At 48.8% G+C, this 17,536-nt stretch overlaps 1 protein-coding gene across 2 annotated transcripts; it reads right to left on the bottom strand.

The window, feature by feature from the left end:
• Positions 1-534: 534 nt before the first annotated feature.
• Positions 535-16,291, bottom strand: Stra8 (stimulated by retinoic acid 8). 2 transcript variants are annotated; one of them, XM_052719134.1, is made up of 8 exons: positions 16,100-16,291; positions 11,562-11,637; positions 11,036-11,120; positions 8,434-8,640; positions 7,365-7,650; positions 5,318-5,391; positions 3,296-3,407; positions 535-609 (listed from the first exon to the last, which is right to left on the bottom strand). In XM_052719134.1, the coding sequence occupies exons 1-8, from the start codon at positions 16,289-16,291 to the stop codon at positions 535-537; spliced, it is 1,107 nt and encodes a 368-aa protein (XP_052575094.1). The 2 variants fall into 2 exon arrangements, with proteins under 2 accessions (XP_052575094.1, XP_052575095.1); XM_052719135.1 differs by having other exon boundaries at positions 16,163-16,291.
• Between the last annotated feature and the right edge of the window lie 1,245 nt (positions 16,292-17,536).

Here is a 17,536-nt window from a genome sequence, read left to right as displayed (position 1 = left end):
AACCAGCCCGTGGTCTAAAGCAGGAGCAGCAGATGTACTGGCTATGCTCTGTGGCCCTGAAATACAAGGTTGAGCTAGGCACTGTCCCCCAGGTTGCTAGAGCATATAAGATGAACAACTGGGCTTCAGAACTCTGGAAAACCCACCACAGCAACGTCCTGAGCCCAAAACATGCCGAGAGGACTTGGTATTGCATCACCCACAGGGATAGATCTTGCTTATAGCCTTCTTGAAAAGCTCATGGCCTGGGCCTTGGCTACACATGACATCTCCCCCTCCACCCCTGAGCAGGGACACAGTGGGTGTGTGTCCTGCAGCAGACTAGCCCCTTATAGTCAATAAGCCCAGAAGATCAACTTTTGTTATGCTTCTCTTAACATTTTATAATAACCAGAAACGAAGAACATCAAAAAGGCTTCTGGAAACAGCCTTTCTCAAAGAGGCTTGGAAGGCAAGGTGGTGTAACCTAGCTACCAGCAATCAAACTTGAAAACCACCCCCTCCTTCAGCCCTCTCCTTCCCAGCCCTTCCGCTTTACAGGTCATCGTCATCAAAGGTCTCCAGGCACTTGAGCAACATCATTTCATCATCGACGGCAGGATCTGGTTCCTGTGAACGAGAGGCTGAAAATTAGGATCAACCCATATCCAGGCAGATAAGAAGGTCCCAGCATCCCGGGTGGGCTCAGTTCTCCAGTCTACCACTTTCCACCTGCAGCTTCAGGCCAGGTAGGGGGCATGGTCAGTTCCATTTAGTTTACCACAGCATCCTCTGACTTCCAGGAAGGACAGAGAAAAATGGGCTTTTGCCCCATGCGTGGAATTTCCAGGCACCCATAAGAGAGGGAAACCCTTAAAGCTTTACCTAAATACCCATCTACAGAGTCATCTGGTGACCTACACCGTGATGCACCCACCAATGGACCATGCAGCTGGCTTTAAAGAAAGGAATGTGATGGGGCCTTTATCTATGGTACAGACTATTAGGAAAAGAGCCAAGGGCAAGGCCCTGTGCATAGTAGGCAGCCATTGTGTTTGAAAGAACACATAAATATCCATAGACTGCCTTGGAATGGATGTGCAGGAAACTGGTCATGGCAATTGCCTCTGGGGAAAAGCACGGGATAGTGAGCAAGGGCAGTGGCAGGAGAGAGACTAAGATTTAATTGAATATCTTTGGATAAGTTTTGAATTTCATACTACGTAGATATGGCACCTATTATGAAAAAACACTTAAGAAAAAAGGAAGACTGCTAAGTGTTTAGTATTTAGTTTAGAATATAGTGTTTAGCAAAGGCTTTTCATTCTTTTCAAAGATGCCAGGCACACTCTCAGGACTTCCTATTGTCTTTTCCCTTAAAATTAATTCCAGGGTTTTTTTTTTTTTTTTAATTTCCTTTTCTCTGTCAAGCAGAAAGTGACCCCTGCTATTTGGTAGCCCTGCAGATCAGGGTTGATCCTTATGGATCCTAATACCGGCCAACCATCTAACGAGAGTAGGCCCTGCTCCCAAGGGTGATACCTAGATGTGGGATTCGAGCTCTGCCAACCCCCACCCCTACCCCAGCTCCGGAGAAGCCGAGGACTGTCAGAACCATCAGAAGTTGGAGCAAGGCACAAGAGGATTCTTCACCAGAGCTTCCAGAAGCAGCCTAGCCCTGCTAAACGCTTTAATTCAGACTTCTGGCCACCAGAACTATGGTGTGAATCTGACTGTTTCAAGTCACTGTTTAGAGAATGCAGTGGAATGCCCACAGAGCTTCATTCACACCCTCCCATGAAGGTGACAGGGCCAGCAGAGAGCTGGAGGTGCCACTTGGAAGAGAATGAAATTTCCCTTTGCACACCGGTCTACCCCCAAGTCTTCCTGCACCACCTCTTTCAAAACACGACTTCTAAGGTCCCATCCTCATTACGCCGAACAAGGACCATGAGGTACCAGAATTCTGAATGGCTAATGGAACCCCAGGGTGATCCCTGGGAGGGGTAAAGTTCAAGCACTCTGCCTAGTGTAGACTCCTAATTTCTGTTCTTTGTTTCTGCCACGGAGGTTGAATCTGTTTTTAAACTCTTGGCAAAAGGTACTGATTTAACTACATCCAACAGAGTGGGGCAGCTGCTCTGGGACAGGCATGCAAGGATTGGTGGGAAACAGAGTGGACTTCAGGGACAGCTACTGACCCTGTGGGGTTGAAAGTGGCGTGGGCAGGGAGAAGTGAGGAGCCAGGGAGAAACAGGCCAGAGTACAGACAGCTCTGTGTATGGAAACAGTGCCCTCGTCACAAATGTTTGCCAGCGCCATAGTACTGTTTTAAACAGACAGCTCTGTCTTCTTTGTTTAGCCAAGAAAAGTCATGGCTGTGCGTGAATTATGTCACCATCAGCTCTAATGTCAGCTTTCGGGAGAGAAGTTAGCCTTCAAAAGATCCCAAATACTACCGCAGTCACAGAAGACTACAATAGCTTGCACAGTACTTACGGGTGACTGCTAGGAGCCAGCCCCTGGGAGCTGGCCCTGCTTCACAGGACTCCTGTGCAGATCTGTGTTGTGGAGTATTAGTTGAAGATGTGTTACATTTGTTTATGTGGTAGAACATCTGGTGATGCAAAGATGTGTTGCATTCTTTTATGCTGCATTTGTTTAACTCTATGAAACTGTGTTGCTTTGCCTGTCTAAAACACCTGATTGGTCTAATAAAGAGCTGAATGGCCAGTATTGAGGCATGAGAAAGGATAGGCAGGGCTGGCAGGCAGAGAGAATATATAAGAGGAGAAATCTGGGAAGAGAAGATCAAGGAGTCAGAGAAAGAGGAGGACATCAGGACTCCAGCCACCCAGCTACACAGCAAGCCACAGAGTAAGAAGTAAGGAAAGGTATATAAAATAAAGAAAGGTAAAAGCCAAGAAGCAAAAGGTAGATGGGATAATTTAAGAAAAACTGGCTAGAAACAAGCCAAGCTAAGGCTAGGAATTCGTAAGTAAGAATAAGCCTCTGTGTGATTATTTGGGAGCTGGGTGGTGGGCCCCCAAAGAGCAAAGAGTAAAATAAAAAACTACAGATCTGTCCTGGAGGACATCCCTCTGCCTCTCCTTCAGTTCCCTGGTATCCTCCACACTCTACAGGAGACACTGGACTGAAGCTGAATAACCCTGGAGCAAAACAGAGAGCCTGAAAGTCCCCTGAGGTGGTTGGAGTCAGGGTGGGCTAGAGTGCCCTCCCTGCTAAAAGACCTCATTTTTTTTTTTCTGTCTTAAAGGCACCGTGCAGAGGTCTTGCTGTCCCCACTCTACCTTACCTGGTTCAGTGGAGTGTTAACACAGCAGAGGCCTTTAAAAAACTCAATGATCTGGATGTAGAGCTGAAATTTCTCCTCTGGATTTTCTGGGTTGTAGTTGGCAAACACAGAGCTGACAGCAGAAGAAACAGAAACCATTTAGAATCCTTTCATCCATGCCCTGAAAACTGGCTCACTGTACCAACTTTAAGCACCCAGTTGAATTCTTGAGCAGTCCAGGTGTGTATGTACCACCTCACTGGAATGCCGTATCTGGCAGGCCCAGAAAGTGACTGTGGCAAGCCTGCTGCGTGTGTCTTAACACAGTGTTCTAAGCTGTGACCTACTGAGTGAAGGGCTGAGAGCCCTTCTTGCTCTCAGTCAGTCTCCTGCAGCAGAGCTCATGGCTCTGGGTCCATCTGAGGCGACTCAGAGTGTTCATAGTGTGAGTTCAGCCAGGGAGTGGTCCCCATTCAGTATTTTTCCCATGGTACCCAGCTTTGAGCAAACAGTAGTTCTATTTAGTGGGCTTCTTCCTCTCTATCTTTAGGGGCAGCCCTGTGCAATTGGTGCCTGGTAGTATAGAGGCTGTGAGTATCATAGGACAGACAGACCTGCCTCACTTCTTCCTGGAAGGGTGTTGCAGTTAGCCCAGGAATCCTTTTCTATGGAAGGCAGGAAAAGACATTTTAAATAGGTATGTTTTTGTTTGGTTGGTTTGTTTGTTTGTTTTGGCTTTTCAGTGGAATGAGGACTTCCTAACACCACTTGACAAGTATACGCCGGCCACTTTGTGACAAATTTGTTTTTACAACCTAAACCCAGTGCAGGAGTAGGAATGTCAGGTTCTAGCCATTTGCTACAAAATGCTCCTCCACACATAGGTGGTTTGGAAAAGCTCACATTTCATAGCTTCCTCGAAATCCCCAAGCTTGGTGAGACCTGGGTGAGGGAGACGGAACAGAGGAACTAAGGTGGGTGTCCAGGCAGCCTAAAGCTCTGCTTGAAGCCACCCAGACCATGGCTTCCAGGACTCCTCGAAGCCCAGGCTGCCACTGGGAAGACCGTTCACTCTGATCATAGGGATGTGGCTGACCCTTAGTCCCATGGCAAAAATCTTACATGCCAGGCATATTTTTAGCCATGACACCAGTCAAGACCACAGCCTCTCAAACAGCAGCCGCAGAGCTTCCATTCTGGACTGTGTCACTCTGGGAAAAAAAAGTCCCCCAAGATGCTTCTTGCTTTAAATCTTTCCAGATCCCATTTCACATCTTCTCACAGTGGTACAGACACCCTTTCCTCTGCTCCTCCTTCCTCTGTTTCCACCGGTGCCCCCTCTTTGTACAACTTAGAGATCCCTTCAACTCAAAGCTTATTCCTAAGTTGGCCCAGGTTCTCTGTGCCACTGCCTGCCTCATAGACCAAAGGTCAGCATTTTCCCTTAGACTTATATTCTGATACCTAACCTGCAGAATGATGGGAGGGGATCAGGACTCTTATAAAAGAGGACCTACAGAGAGCAGTTTACACAGAGAAGGTGGTATCTACAGGGAACTGGCCTCCTCCAAACTTTGTCTCTGCCTTGACCTAGAAGTTCAGCCTCCAGAACCTTGAGCAATAAGTGTCAGTTGTTTCTAAAGTATGTTGTGTAAGGATGGACCAGTAGTAAGGCTGTGACTGCCCAGAGCAGACACAAGCTGGACCAAGACACATGGGGAAAGCAGGCAAGTAAGACGCATGCTCTCAGAACCTAGAGCAGATAACTGGGTGTGTGTCAGCCTCGGGCCAGGGAGGATGAGTTTTCTCCTCTGGTGGTTATGTGTCTATCTGTGGGATGCAGAAGAGTAGCAGCAAACATCTCAGGAATGAGGCAGGCATGCACACACACACACACACACACACACACATACACACACACACACTCTCAATACAGTCTCACACCTATATGCACACTCACAGAACTTCATATACGCACACCACACACTCACCCAGATGTACTCTCATACCCACATACATACCTTCCGATATCACCTTCCTCACCTGATGTTAGACATATGCTGAGCCTCACTCTTGTCCAGGAAACTGGCCACGTCGAAAGCATCTTCAAAGAGGACCTGAAAGCAAGAACACCATCGCCTGTGTCAGAACTGTCGCTGCCGTCCGCTGCACGCCTGGGGCTGCCGGGCCAAGAGCAGCACACAGGCTCTTTCTTAGCGACCTGTACATCCGAAGCACACACACGTGTCACACCTAGCCCCAAACTCAGAGTTTCTGCTCAGTGGTCTTCTTAGGGAGTGACTGAGGGAGGAGAAAGCTGCGGGCTGTTACCCTCTCCCTTCTAAAAATGGCAGCAACTCACACATGAGAGGCAATGGCCAAAACCAAGCCTCAATTTACAGCCAGGAAAGGCCCATCCAAACCATCCAAACCTCCCCAGGTGGAGATCTATTCAAGTCTACAGCACACAACCCCTATCTCATCCGGGGTAGCTAAGTACAAGGGAAGGCTGGGGGTGACTGGCTTCTAAGGCCGGTCATTTACTGGCAAGATCAGCAGGTACTTCTCTCAAACTCTCTCTTATAAAACAAGTCACAACTGCTACAGTCCAACATCTGTCCATTCCCAAACTCTTTAATCTCTTATCTTGGGCTTTAAGGGCTGGAGAGTTGGCTCAGCGGCTAAGAGCACACAGGGCTCTTGCAAAGGACCCAAGTTCGGTTCCTGGAACCTACACTAGGCAGTTCACAACAGCCTCTAAGTCCAGCTCCAGGGGATCTGACATCTTTTCAACTCTGTAGACACCTGTACTCATGTGCGCGCACACACACACACACACACACACACACACACACACACACACACTTTCATAATTAAGAATAAAATAGTAAAAGTCTCCCTCCTTCCTCCTCCTCCCCTCCCCTCTAATGAGAAGACATAGCAAGAAGGACCTAGCCAGAGGTCAGCACAGGAAGTGTGGCTTTCTCAGCCCCCAGAACCATGAGCCAACAAATTCGTTTGTTGTTAATTTCCCAATGCTAACAGTGCGGCTGTAGAGCTGCTGCAAGAATTACATATGCATGTACGTACGTACGTATGTATGTATGTATGTATGTATTATGTATGTATGTATGTATGTATGTGAGACTCAAATACTTTGACGGTATTAAAGCTTGTCTGCTTCATAAAAGAACTTCATGAACGTCGTGGGAGTGCTGAACCAGGAAGAGGTGAACTAAGAATCCCTGAGTAACTCTGCTGCCAGAGACACTCACTGCTGACACACTGACCTATTTCTCTGCCGGCATTCCTTCACTGTGTTATAAGACAAAATCTACAATGATTAATAATATGGGAATGCACTTCCAACGTAGAATCTTACTGTTTATAAGCTTTTGGTCCTGCTTCTTCTGAATTTGGATTCAAGCAGAGTGTTAAGTGTTCAAACAAATGTGATTTAGACTTCCGATTGGGAGACTTAGCCAATAAAAACACAGGGTGCCGAGGTAAATTTGAATCACAGATTAGAAGTCTTAATACTTAATTGGCGTAAGAAGGCTCCAAACACTGCAGGGGAAATGCTTGAATTAAGGGTGTGACTGGACCTGCTTCCTTTTCTCCGACACCCACGTACACTGGCAGCCACCCTGAGGGGACCAGAGGGGTTCGCTGGCCCTGATTGGGTGGGTGCTGGCGGGTCTGCCAGGGGCTCTCACTCCTACCCAGCATATGCCATTCTTTCCCAGAGGGCGAGCACCTGCTCGACAGTCTTCCTCAATTTGCCCCCGGAACACACGCCTTTGAGACTTTGGCCATCCAGTTAGTTTTCTGGTGTCTTCCCTGACGACATCCCTGTTGTCACTTTAGAGACAATCTGGAAAGGGGCCATGGAAGGGCCTGTGCTCCTGTGTCTATCAACTTTATGTTCCTACCCACAGATAGAGAGCCCCCAGCTAACCGCATGTAATTAGTCCACAGATGGCAGGCCGCTCACTGTCCTCACACACACAAAGCCCTCCCGTGAGTCACCCATTGAGGGGCATTAAGAAAGTCGAGGCAAAGGACCGCCCCCGCCCCCAGGTCTAATCACCTCTTCTGGAGTAGATTCCAGTGAGCAGCTGGCCCCTTGGCTGTCCACCCCGCTGTCCTTCACGCTGCCCTCCACACAGGCCAGTTCTAGACAGGCCTCTGTGAGGTCCGAGAAGCTGCTGTTCTGCTGCTCCCACACCTGCAGGAGACAGGCCTTCTTCTCCTCAGAGAGGGTCTGCCACAGGTGGGAAATGGCCGCGGAGACAATGGGGAGTGTCACTTCCTGGGGGGAGATGATGCTGTTCATGGTCAGGAGATCCATCGTCTGCTTGTAAAAGTTGAGGTACCTGGAACAGAAGAGGTGTGTCCCTCAGACCTGTAGCCGGCTCCTTATGATCAGGCCACAGCTCATGGCTACCATTCCTTGGTTTACCGACAGCATAGTTTTGTCTCTGCCTTCCCCGGGCCCCAGGAATGCAGAAGTCATCTTGAGGGCCACGGAGGACACCGATTTATGTCTCTCCCATTTCTTCTGCTCCTAAAGCTCTCTGCCTGTGGAAGACATGGCTGAGTTGACTCCCCTCACTATGGAACATTCTGAGGCTATGAAGTAGCTGGTCTGCTACACTCCTTCAATTTTGGGCTTGACAGACTCAGTTATGGAGTGAACCTCCCTGTCTCCAGTTCACACCTCTGGAAGCCAACATGGCTGCTGGAGGGACTTAAGTCTGTGAAGGAGGTGTTTGAGTAAGTCAGTCACTATCTCTCTATAGGTGCGGATGTGGCCGGGTTCTCTACCTCCAGAAGTAGACTTCTGAGGTGTGTATGTGGTAGAAGGAGGGGTGAACACTAGGAATTACCATCAGCAACCCCCTTTCCTCAGGGACCTCAATAAACACCCATTCTCAATAAGAACAGTGGATCTGCTACATGCATGTAACTTTAACAGTGTTTGCAAAGCCCCTTAGCTGGTCTCCATCGGGGACATGGAGATGCTGTAGTTTGGTGACTTGGGACCTGGTCTGAACCACGCATGCTTGGAGGCCACCACACAGGCCAGTCGGAGTATCTGCCCCCTTCCCCACAGGATCTCCCTGTGCGAGTAAACCATCCCACCCCATTGTGCACACCGTTCAAATTCCAGGAGGTCTGGCAACAGACTGTCAGAGGACTGTGAGAGATCCACTTTTTTCTCCTCTTCCTCTTCCTCCTCCTCTTCCTGTTTCCCCTCCTCCTCTCTCTCTTCATCAGGTCCTCCTTCCTCAGCATCCTTCCCAAGAGCCTCAGTGAGGCACCATGGCGGGGAAACGTTCTGAGGAAAACCGTTCACGAGTATGCTGGGGGAGAGTACAGAATCAAGAGAGTGCTAGGCAAACGGTCAGTGAACACAGACACAGTAATTCGTGACACGGTTGTACTAACTGTATAATCCAACTGTGTAGATACTAACCAAGTAGCCCTTGGGAATACAAGATGGGGGTGCATCATTTGAAATTCAGTCAATTTACCACAGCCACAGGCTACAGAGGAAAACTCAGGAGTTTATCTCAATCCTCTGTGAACAGGAACGTGACAGAGCCTGTATGGAGGGAGACTGGAGGGGATTTTCTTTCTTCTTGACATGTTTTTAAGGTCTTCACAAGGTCTAACTTGATTTTTAATAAATTTTCCCACTAGGCTATAATATAGCTAATATTTAACATTACATTGTTAATTTAATTAATATTAAATACTAGTTTAGCCAATAAAAATATTATCTATCTATCTATCTATCTATCTATCTATCTATATATATATATATATATATATATATATATTGGTTTTTCGAGACAGAGTTTCTCTGTGTAGCTTTGCGCCTTTCCTTGAACTCACTTGGTAGCCCAGACCGGCCTCGAACTCACAGAGATCCTCCTGCCTCTGCCTCCCGAGTGCTGGGATTAAAGGCGTGTGCCACCACCGCCCGGCAAGCCAATAATATACATTTAATAATTATTTCCCATAGGGTATAATATACATCCATTGTTTAAGAATTTGGAAAACAGGACTGGAGCGATGGCTCCGTGGTTAAGAGCACTGGCTGCTCTTCCAAAGGACCCAGGTTCCATTCTCAGCACCCACGTGGCTGCTCATAACCATCTGTAACTCCAGTCCTGGGGATCGAGCCCCCAGTCTCCAGGCACACTGCAGGCACATGACGCACAGACATACACACAGGCAACATACCCATACACATAAAATAAAAGCAAAACAAAAAATTCAGGTATTTGACTTAAAAATAAAATAAAAATTTGGAAACCAGAGCAAGAAGTATAGAGAAGAAAATAAAAGTTCTAAATGTCCACACCAAAAAACAAACAAACACGAACCGTGAGCAGCAAGGCCCCTTCAGGCAGCAGATTTGGGTAGGCTGCAACAGCCCATAGTCTGTAGCCCTCTCTGGGATGCGTAAACACGGCTTGCACTCTGGGTCTCCTCAGAGGCCAACCTGGACATCCATCATGCTACTGGAGCCATCTCCAACAGGATGCCATGGGGCCCCTGGAGATAACAGGGGCCTGATGGTTGCCCCTCAAGTCTAAGATGTAGTCAGAGCCACTCTGGAGCCTGTGGGTTCCGTGCGTGGGAAAGGGAACGACGTCATATTTTGACAGCCATGCAGAGCGGAGCCGATTCCTACCCAGCATGCATGAAAGGCACAGGCAATGAGAGTCTTAAATGGAAAGCTCGACTTCTGTTAGGGCTTGGATATGAAGTCCCCTCCCACTGCTCCCCAAAAGTCTCATGTGTTAAGGGCTTGGTCTCTGTTGGTGACACTATTTTGGGAGTCCTGGAAACATAAGATTGTAGGGCCTAGCTAGAGGAAGTAGGCCACTGGGGTGGGGCTATGGGGGTATCTCGTCCCTGGGCCCTTCTTATCCCCCTCTTTGCTCCCTGTCTTCCGCGAGGTGGACGGCCCTCCCCTTCCACACGTTCCTGCTGCCACGATGTCCTGTTCAAGCTCACGAGGCCAAGCAACCGTGGACTGAACTCGGCAACTGAGCAAAAGAAATGCTTCCTCCTCGGAGTTGTCATCTCTGGGATCCGAGTCCCGTGACAGAAAAGTAGCCACCAATGGAACAAGGAGAAAGACAGTCCTCAAGCCAGCCTCTGCTCAAGTCTGACCGGGACACCAGCAGTGACTCTTCACACCTGTAATACCCGTCTTGCCCCTAAGACACCATGGCTGCTCTGGCTCTGAGAAGTCTGATTTGGCTTGTATTTCCATGAGATTTGAAAAGGTCAGGATTGGTGTTTTCCTATAAATAAAGCTATTAGTTGATATATATCAACTAATATATATAATATCACACACACACACACACACACACACACACACACACACACACACACACACAAGGTACATGGGTAAACTCCATGATCTCATTTCTCTAAAATAGTGTGGAAAACTAAAAGTACCAGATGAGTGGATAGCCCTCAGAATTAACATGACCTTTCTTTGAGAGGTGAGATGACAGCATTTCATGCTTTTCTGTAATTTTCTAATTTCTGTCATAAGCGTAGATCATTTAGGAAGAAAATCCAAACCATGTTATTAAGATAAAGGAGAACAGAGTTCCCCCCAGAATGAGCAGCCCTGATGGCCTTGCTTACTGTAGGCTGCTGTACCTCAGCATTGAAGGCTTCCAGAGAAAGACAAGAGGCTCCCTCCTCCTGGTGCCTGCCAGGCCTCACCTGTCATCCTCAGAGTACATTCTGGCATATTCTTCCTTGACCTCCTCTAAGCTGCTAGCATTCCCATCCTCCAAGTCGAAGGATCCTATCAGGGAGGAGAGGGCAAGAGTCATAAAGAGAAAAACCAGATCCTTTGGGTCTCTCCTGCCTGTCTGAAGAGCCTATGGAGGGGGCACGGGAAACCTTGACCCTCCCTGGTATAGAGAGTGCAGAGTCCATTTCCCACTTCTCCTCCAAGACATGAGGGGAGATCTCAGGTCAAGTACTGGTTTACTTCCTCTCTGGTCTCTAAGGCGGAGGTCAGGTGCCTCCAGCAGTGTCCCGTGAGGGAACTCATCAAACCCACACAGCCCGGGGACCCTTGTCCGTGCTGTCAGGCTGTAAGTTCCCAGGGATGGGGCAAGTTATGGCCCAACCCCAGTGCCTGATACACTTGCTCCTAACATGAATCCGCCAGTGTTGTGTAAAGCAGTCTCTGCCTTCAGTGGAAACCCGAGCCCGCCTTCTCTGGGGAGGGGTCTCTTGCCTTTGAGCTTCAGCAGATTATCCAGGGTTTGTTCCAGTTCCTGAATATGAATCTTCGTCTTATTCAGTACCTGCCACTGAGGACAGAGACATTGTTGAAAAGACAGCCTCTCCCTGCACGGACTATTTTCTTTTATGGGCCCAGGAAACCTCTTCTCAGTCTGAGGTCACACTCCCTCAATGCAAAGTCCCATCCTTGGCCCTGTCCGTGGCATGCACAGGAGGTCTGTCCCAATGCACAGAAGGCACTGAGATGCGTTTGCATTCTAGAGATGGATGCTCGTTGAAATACCAATGTATTTGGGAACAAGTTGTGTTTAGAAAACCACTGCTGGGGCTGCGGAGGGATGGACGTCTGCACGGGCTGCTAGCAGGTGGGGTGCTGTGATAAGGGGGCCCAGCTGGCTGAACGTCAACCCCAGGCTTGCACAAAGGCCCACTAGACGTAATGCTCAAGCTGTGACCATGTGCAACTCAATATCCTTTCCTCAAAATGTTTATGTGCCAAATTCATATTCTTCACATAGCTAGGCACGGTGGCATATGCCCATAATCCCAGAACTCAGTAAGTAGCCAGGAGGATATCAGGAATTCAAGGTGAGTCTCATAGTGAGTTCGAGGCCAGCTTAGGATACACGAGACCCTGTTTCAAAAATATAAATGAGTGAAATAAAATAACACTTTATGTGACCTAAGCATATTTCATGTAATCTAAAAATAGCAAATGTCCTGTGAATTTGAACTCAGAAATTTTCCCTAAACACCCTACTGTCCTTGTCCTGGGACTCACGGCTGTACTATCTGTCAAAGGACTTGGAATGCAAGGCCACTCTGTGGTCAGAATCTTGGCTTGATCTTAGGACAAGATGATGCTCCCTCTACTCTGGTCTAAATGTTTGTGTCTTCCTGACACACACGTTGAACCCAACCCTCATTTAAAGGTACCCAAAGGTGGTGTTTTTGAGGAGGCCATTGACTTGAGAGCAGACCCTGAATGTATGAGACTACTATGCCGAGAAAAGAGGCCCAGGGGAGCGTGTTCACCTCTTCCACACGAGGACATGGCTAGATTGCTCTTTATGTGACCCAGACATGCGAGACACTAAATCTGCTGGCACCTTGAACTTAGTCTAGCCTCCAGGGCTGTGAGTAATGCGTTTCTGTGGTTTATACATTTCCCGGGATACAATGTTTTGCTTTAGCGCCTACAGCAGTCTGCGATACTGATACTGGCATTCTGGTCCAGAGCCAGTGGCCTGTCTTGGCTCAGTTGTACCTCAGCCCTTCCCTTGCATTCTTTTCTTCTCTTTGTTGGAGGCCGGGTCTCATGTGGCTCAGTGTAAACTCAAGCATATGTGTATCCAAGGATGACCTAAAACGTGTGATTCTTCCAGAATGCTGAACTTACAAGTGTGCACCACCACGCCTGGTTTATGTGCCGGGGATGGTACATGCTAGGTAGACTCTCTACCACCCGAGACACACGTCTCCCTACATTCCTGCTGCATCAAGGGAGCCAGACACACTGATATTTTTTTTTCTAGAGTACTTTTTTCATTTCCATTTTTAATATAGAATTTATTTTTATTTTATGTTCATTGGTGTTTTGCCTGCATGGAGGTCTGTGTGAGGATGTCAGAAGCCCTGGAATTGGAGTTACAGACAGTTGTGAGCTGCTGTGTGTGGGCTGGGACTTGAACCTGGGTCCTCTAGAAGAGCAGCTAGTGCTCTTAATTTCTGAGCCATCTCCCCAGCCCCCTCATCTCTATTTTTTAAACATTTATTTTTATGATGGGGGTGTGCCACGGTGCCCATGTAGAGGCAAGAGGACAACTTTCAGGGGTCCTTCCCTCAGTCTACCATGTGGGTTCCGGGAATCGAGCTCAGGTCACTAGGCTGGATGGCAAGCACCTTTACCTGCTGGGCCATCTCTCCTGCCCTTTAGAATGCTTTCAGTAGACCCACTTTCTCAGGACTGAATTGTCTCACGCCCAAACCCCACCACCACAAAGAAAAAGATATGCTGAGGTCCCTACCTCTGGCAGCTATGATAGTGACTCTATCTATCTATCTATCTATCTATCTATCTATCTATCTATCTATCTATCTATCATCTATCTATCTATCTATCTATCTATCTATCTATCTATCTATCTATCTATCATCTATCTATCTATCTATCTATCTATCTATCATCTATCTATCTATCAATCATCTATCTATCTATCTATCTATCTATCTATCTATCTATCTCTCTCTCTCTCTGGGGGATAGGGTAACCGTGTTAAAATGGAGCCCTTTGGGCTGGTCCCCAATTCAATACGAGTGATGTCCTTATGGAAAGGAGAAGTGTGGACAGAGACAGAACAGTGGGACACAGAGAGAAGACGACAGGAAGGCGGGGTGACACGGACGTGTGGCTGGAGTGGCGCCACTACAAGTCAGGGAACGGCAGGAATTGTTGGAAGATCCCAGAACCTCGTGGAGGCACAAAGGCTTCCCCCGAGGCTGTCAGAGGGAGGGGCAGCCTGGCCCTGGATTCCCAGCCTCCAGAAGCCCGTCAATTCACTGCTGTGTTAGGCACCCCCACCCTGTGTTTGCTGTCTCGCTGTGGCAGCCTTGGAGAACTATGAGGACCTCGTCACGCATCACTCTCACAGAGCGACTTTCTTCACGCAGAAGCCCAGATCGTCCCTCAAGTAACCAAGAAAGAAACCCAGCGGACAGCTGGGTCCCCAAGCACTGTGACCGTGCCGTTCAATAAAGAAAATTAAATTTTCAGAGCCTCAGTCTTCTGGTCTGTACAGTGGGAATGATGTGAGCAGAGATGTGGGGAATAAATAACTCAATTTGCTGGGAAACAATGGTATGAACGTCTGACGGCACCGCTCATCGCTTCCCGTGAGTCTCGGAAGGCCCATGGAGACCTGTGAGGAAGCCATTAGTCTTCCCTTGTTTAACAGACGTGGTAACCAAAGGCCAAAAGTGACTGGCCTCCCGTTCACTGAGACTAGTCAAGAGCCATGCTCTTACCTGCTAAAGCAGGAAGTCTAAATTTTGGGGGTGCACATGGTTTGTCTCCAAGTTTAGCTGCACTCCTTACACTGTCGGGCTTACAGCAAGGCCCTGGCTGCCCGTTTCTGTCTGGCTGTCCTGCTAGTCTGTGAACACTTCTGTGTCCCTGAAGGGACGCTAGGTTTCTATGCCCTTCAGTGGATGAGAGCAGAGCTCCGGCCTGGGGAAAGCTCTGTCTCCCGCACCTGCATCCCGAGTTTCTAACCTTGGCTTTCCTCCACAACTCACCGGAACCCCACCCTTCTCCAAGGACAGGTGGGGCTCTCTGTGGGATTCCTGAAGCTGAAAACAGTACAGGTGCCAGTCAGAGCTTTATACAAAATGGTCAGGTGCCACCTTTTGAAAATTTCCACAGAGGCCTGGACCTACTCAGGAGCTTTTCTGTGTCGTCCTACCCCGACCCCAAATAAGAATCCTCTGGGAAGTCTATGAACAGAAAACCTTATAAGTTCATGGCTGCTGCTCTGCTGAAGGTACCATCCCTGGAAGGAAGCCCACTAGCTGGGAATAGAGAACGCACTACAAAGAGTTCAGAGAGGGAGACGTGGAAAGAGCATCAGGCTTGGAGTGGGAACACAGCTTCTTTTTGGCCTTGTCTTCTACCACAGGAGGTCAAGCCTCTTCTCCCTCCCGCTTCTGTTAAGAGGGTGAGGAAATACAGGACTCTCTGCTGTGGCCTCCTGTAATGCTCCTACCGTTCTGGACTTGATTTCTTCTAACCCCATCTACCGGGCCTTTCTTCAGTTTCTGCCAGCTAATTAACTAATGTATTGTTCAACAGCAGCTAAAAGGATAGCTGAGAAGAAAAAGAGCTGAGTGGTGCACGCCTCCCATCCTAGCACTGGGGAGGCAAAGGCAGGAGGGTGTGACTTCAAGGCTGGCCTGTTCTCTGGAAAGTTCCAGGCCAGCCTGAGCTCCATGGAGACTGCCTCAAACATCAGCATCAATTGAAAAAAAAAAAAAAAAGAGTAGGGAAAGACCAGTGTGCACCCGGAGAGCCCTAAGGCCTGGGGGAACAAACCGGTTAATACATACAACCCACAATGTGTGCAGATACACTGAGCATGCACACGAGTGCAGTGTGTGGTATAGTACATGCATGTGTGTACACTTCTGGTGTTGTCCGTGTGCGTGTGTGCGTGCGTGCGCGCACGTGTGTGTGTGTGTGTGTGTGTGTGTGTGTGTGTGTGTGTGTGTGTGTGTAGATAGATGTACAGGGTCCTGGAGCGTCTGTCGGAGGCTGGCTGTTGCCCACAAACGGGACACACAAAGTCACCCAGTAACCACACATCTCCCTCAGACCCATAATTTCCCCTCTTAGGTCAGGCTGCTCTGCAGCTCGTAGCGAAGCACGGCTTCGACGGTCTGCCCACGGGCAGCAGGGCTGGCCACGCCAGGCCAGCTCCTTCCTCACTCTGCAGTCCCATGTGGAGGAACGCCTCCCGCAGCCCTCCGTCCCCGTACCTTTGAAGCTGTGAGGTCAGACTGGGAGTAGACTGTCCTCCTCAGGTTGTTGAAGAGCCCGGCCAGGGTGGCTCGGTGGCGGGCCTGGGACAGGCGTCTGCGGGCCACGCGAGGCTCAAGTTGCTGCAGCTGCACCTCTGGCTGCGGTGACCCTTCATCACTGGATTGGCTGCCTTCTCCGGGGGTGGCCATTATAATCTACAACACAATGTACCCCTTTCATCACTGCATGTTAAAGATACAACATCGAGGAAGACAGACAGACAGACAGAATGAAGGCAGTTCCTGAGGTGGTGAATATAGCCAACAAGACACACAGCAAACCCCAGGTGAACCCCAGATCTCCTTCTGAAGCTTGACTCCTAAGATCACAAACCACTCACGGCGGACTTTCAGTTGAGGGGCACTGGGGCTCACCCCTGCAAGATGCCAGCACATTACAGGGACTCAGAGACATGCATTTCTGCAGCCAAGATCACACCTGAACCTTGAGAGCTTGACCTTCACAGTCTGTTCAAAGCTGAATGGGCTTGGGTTCCACACTGTGTGATCTTTCTAACCTTAAGAACGGCCTTTCTTTGGTATAAGGAGTGGTTACAAACGGAAATAAAAACCAGAGAAACTCCATCAAAATGTCCACTGTGGACCTGTGGACTTTTCCGCGCATATATTATACCTCAGGAAGAAAGAAGAGCCATGAATACGCTACAACCTATGAAAGCAAGCAGTTACGTGACACTTCCCCGGGGAGCTGGCATGGCTTTGCCATGTCTTGGCTCTGTTACTTTGTAAAGATGACCACTGTATTGACACTTGTCACAGATGAGTTTACAAGGCAGGAGTCTTTCCTTTGGAGAGAAGATTCTGAGGCTGATATGTTAAGGGTTTTGTTCTTTTTCTTCTTTTCTCAAGAGGTTTTCACACAGTCCAGGGTGGCCTCCCACTTACGCTGTAGCTGAAGATCACCTTGAACCCTGATCCTCCGGCCTCTACCTCGCAGGGGCGAAGATTACAGGTGTGCACCATAACCCGGTGCTATGCAGCGCTGAGGACAGAACCCAGGGCTTCGAGAATCTAGACAAGCACCCTGCCAACTGAGCCACGCCCCCAACCCCTGGAATAGAAGTTGAACGAGAGGTGAGGTCAAAGGCCTCTCACTCAGGCATTACCCATTTCACCAGCGGAGGCTCACCCCTACACAGAGAGCTCCTCCCATAGCTCTCTGAGCAGAGGGGCTGCATCTTCTTTCCCTCTGCGCATCAGTGCTCAGTGCTGGAGGCTGGGTTTCTGCTGGGTCCACTCTCCCCTGAGCTTAGTACAGGGAATTCGCGACATTGGCAAGAGACTGACCAATGTTAGCGTATGACAATCACTTGGAGATCCAGATTGATAAAGTCAGGCCGAAATCCAGCTGCGATTGTGACCAGAGGTATGGCT

Source organism: Peromyscus californicus, unplaced genomic scaffold (genome assembly GCF_007827085.1).
Source record: "Peromyscus californicus insignis strain IS unplaced genomic scaffold, ASM782708v3 Scaffold_6__1_contigs__length_162567912, whole genome shotgun sequence".
NCBI classification, from domain to species: domain Eukaryota; kingdom Metazoa; phylum Chordata; class Mammalia; order Rodentia; family Cricetidae; genus Peromyscus; species Peromyscus californicus.
Note: the sequence above shows the minus strand (reverse complement) of the source record. Positions and strands in the feature narration are given on the sequence as shown.

Bases quoted from the DNA above. Each gene is read 5' to 3' on its own strand.
- Stra8 (XM_052719134.1), bottom strand. From the start codon at position 16,291: ATGGCCACCCCCGGAGAAGGCAGCCAATCCAGTGATGAAGGGTCACCG. The intron at 11,638-16,099 runs GTACGGGGACGG...CTCTGTCCTCAG, and splicing joins CTGACCTCACAGCTTCAAAG to TGGCAGGTACTGAATAAGAC. The intron at 7,651-8,433 runs GTGTGCACAATG...CTTCTGTTCCAG, and splicing joins GACCTCCTGGAATTTGAACG to GTACCTCAACTTTTACAAGC.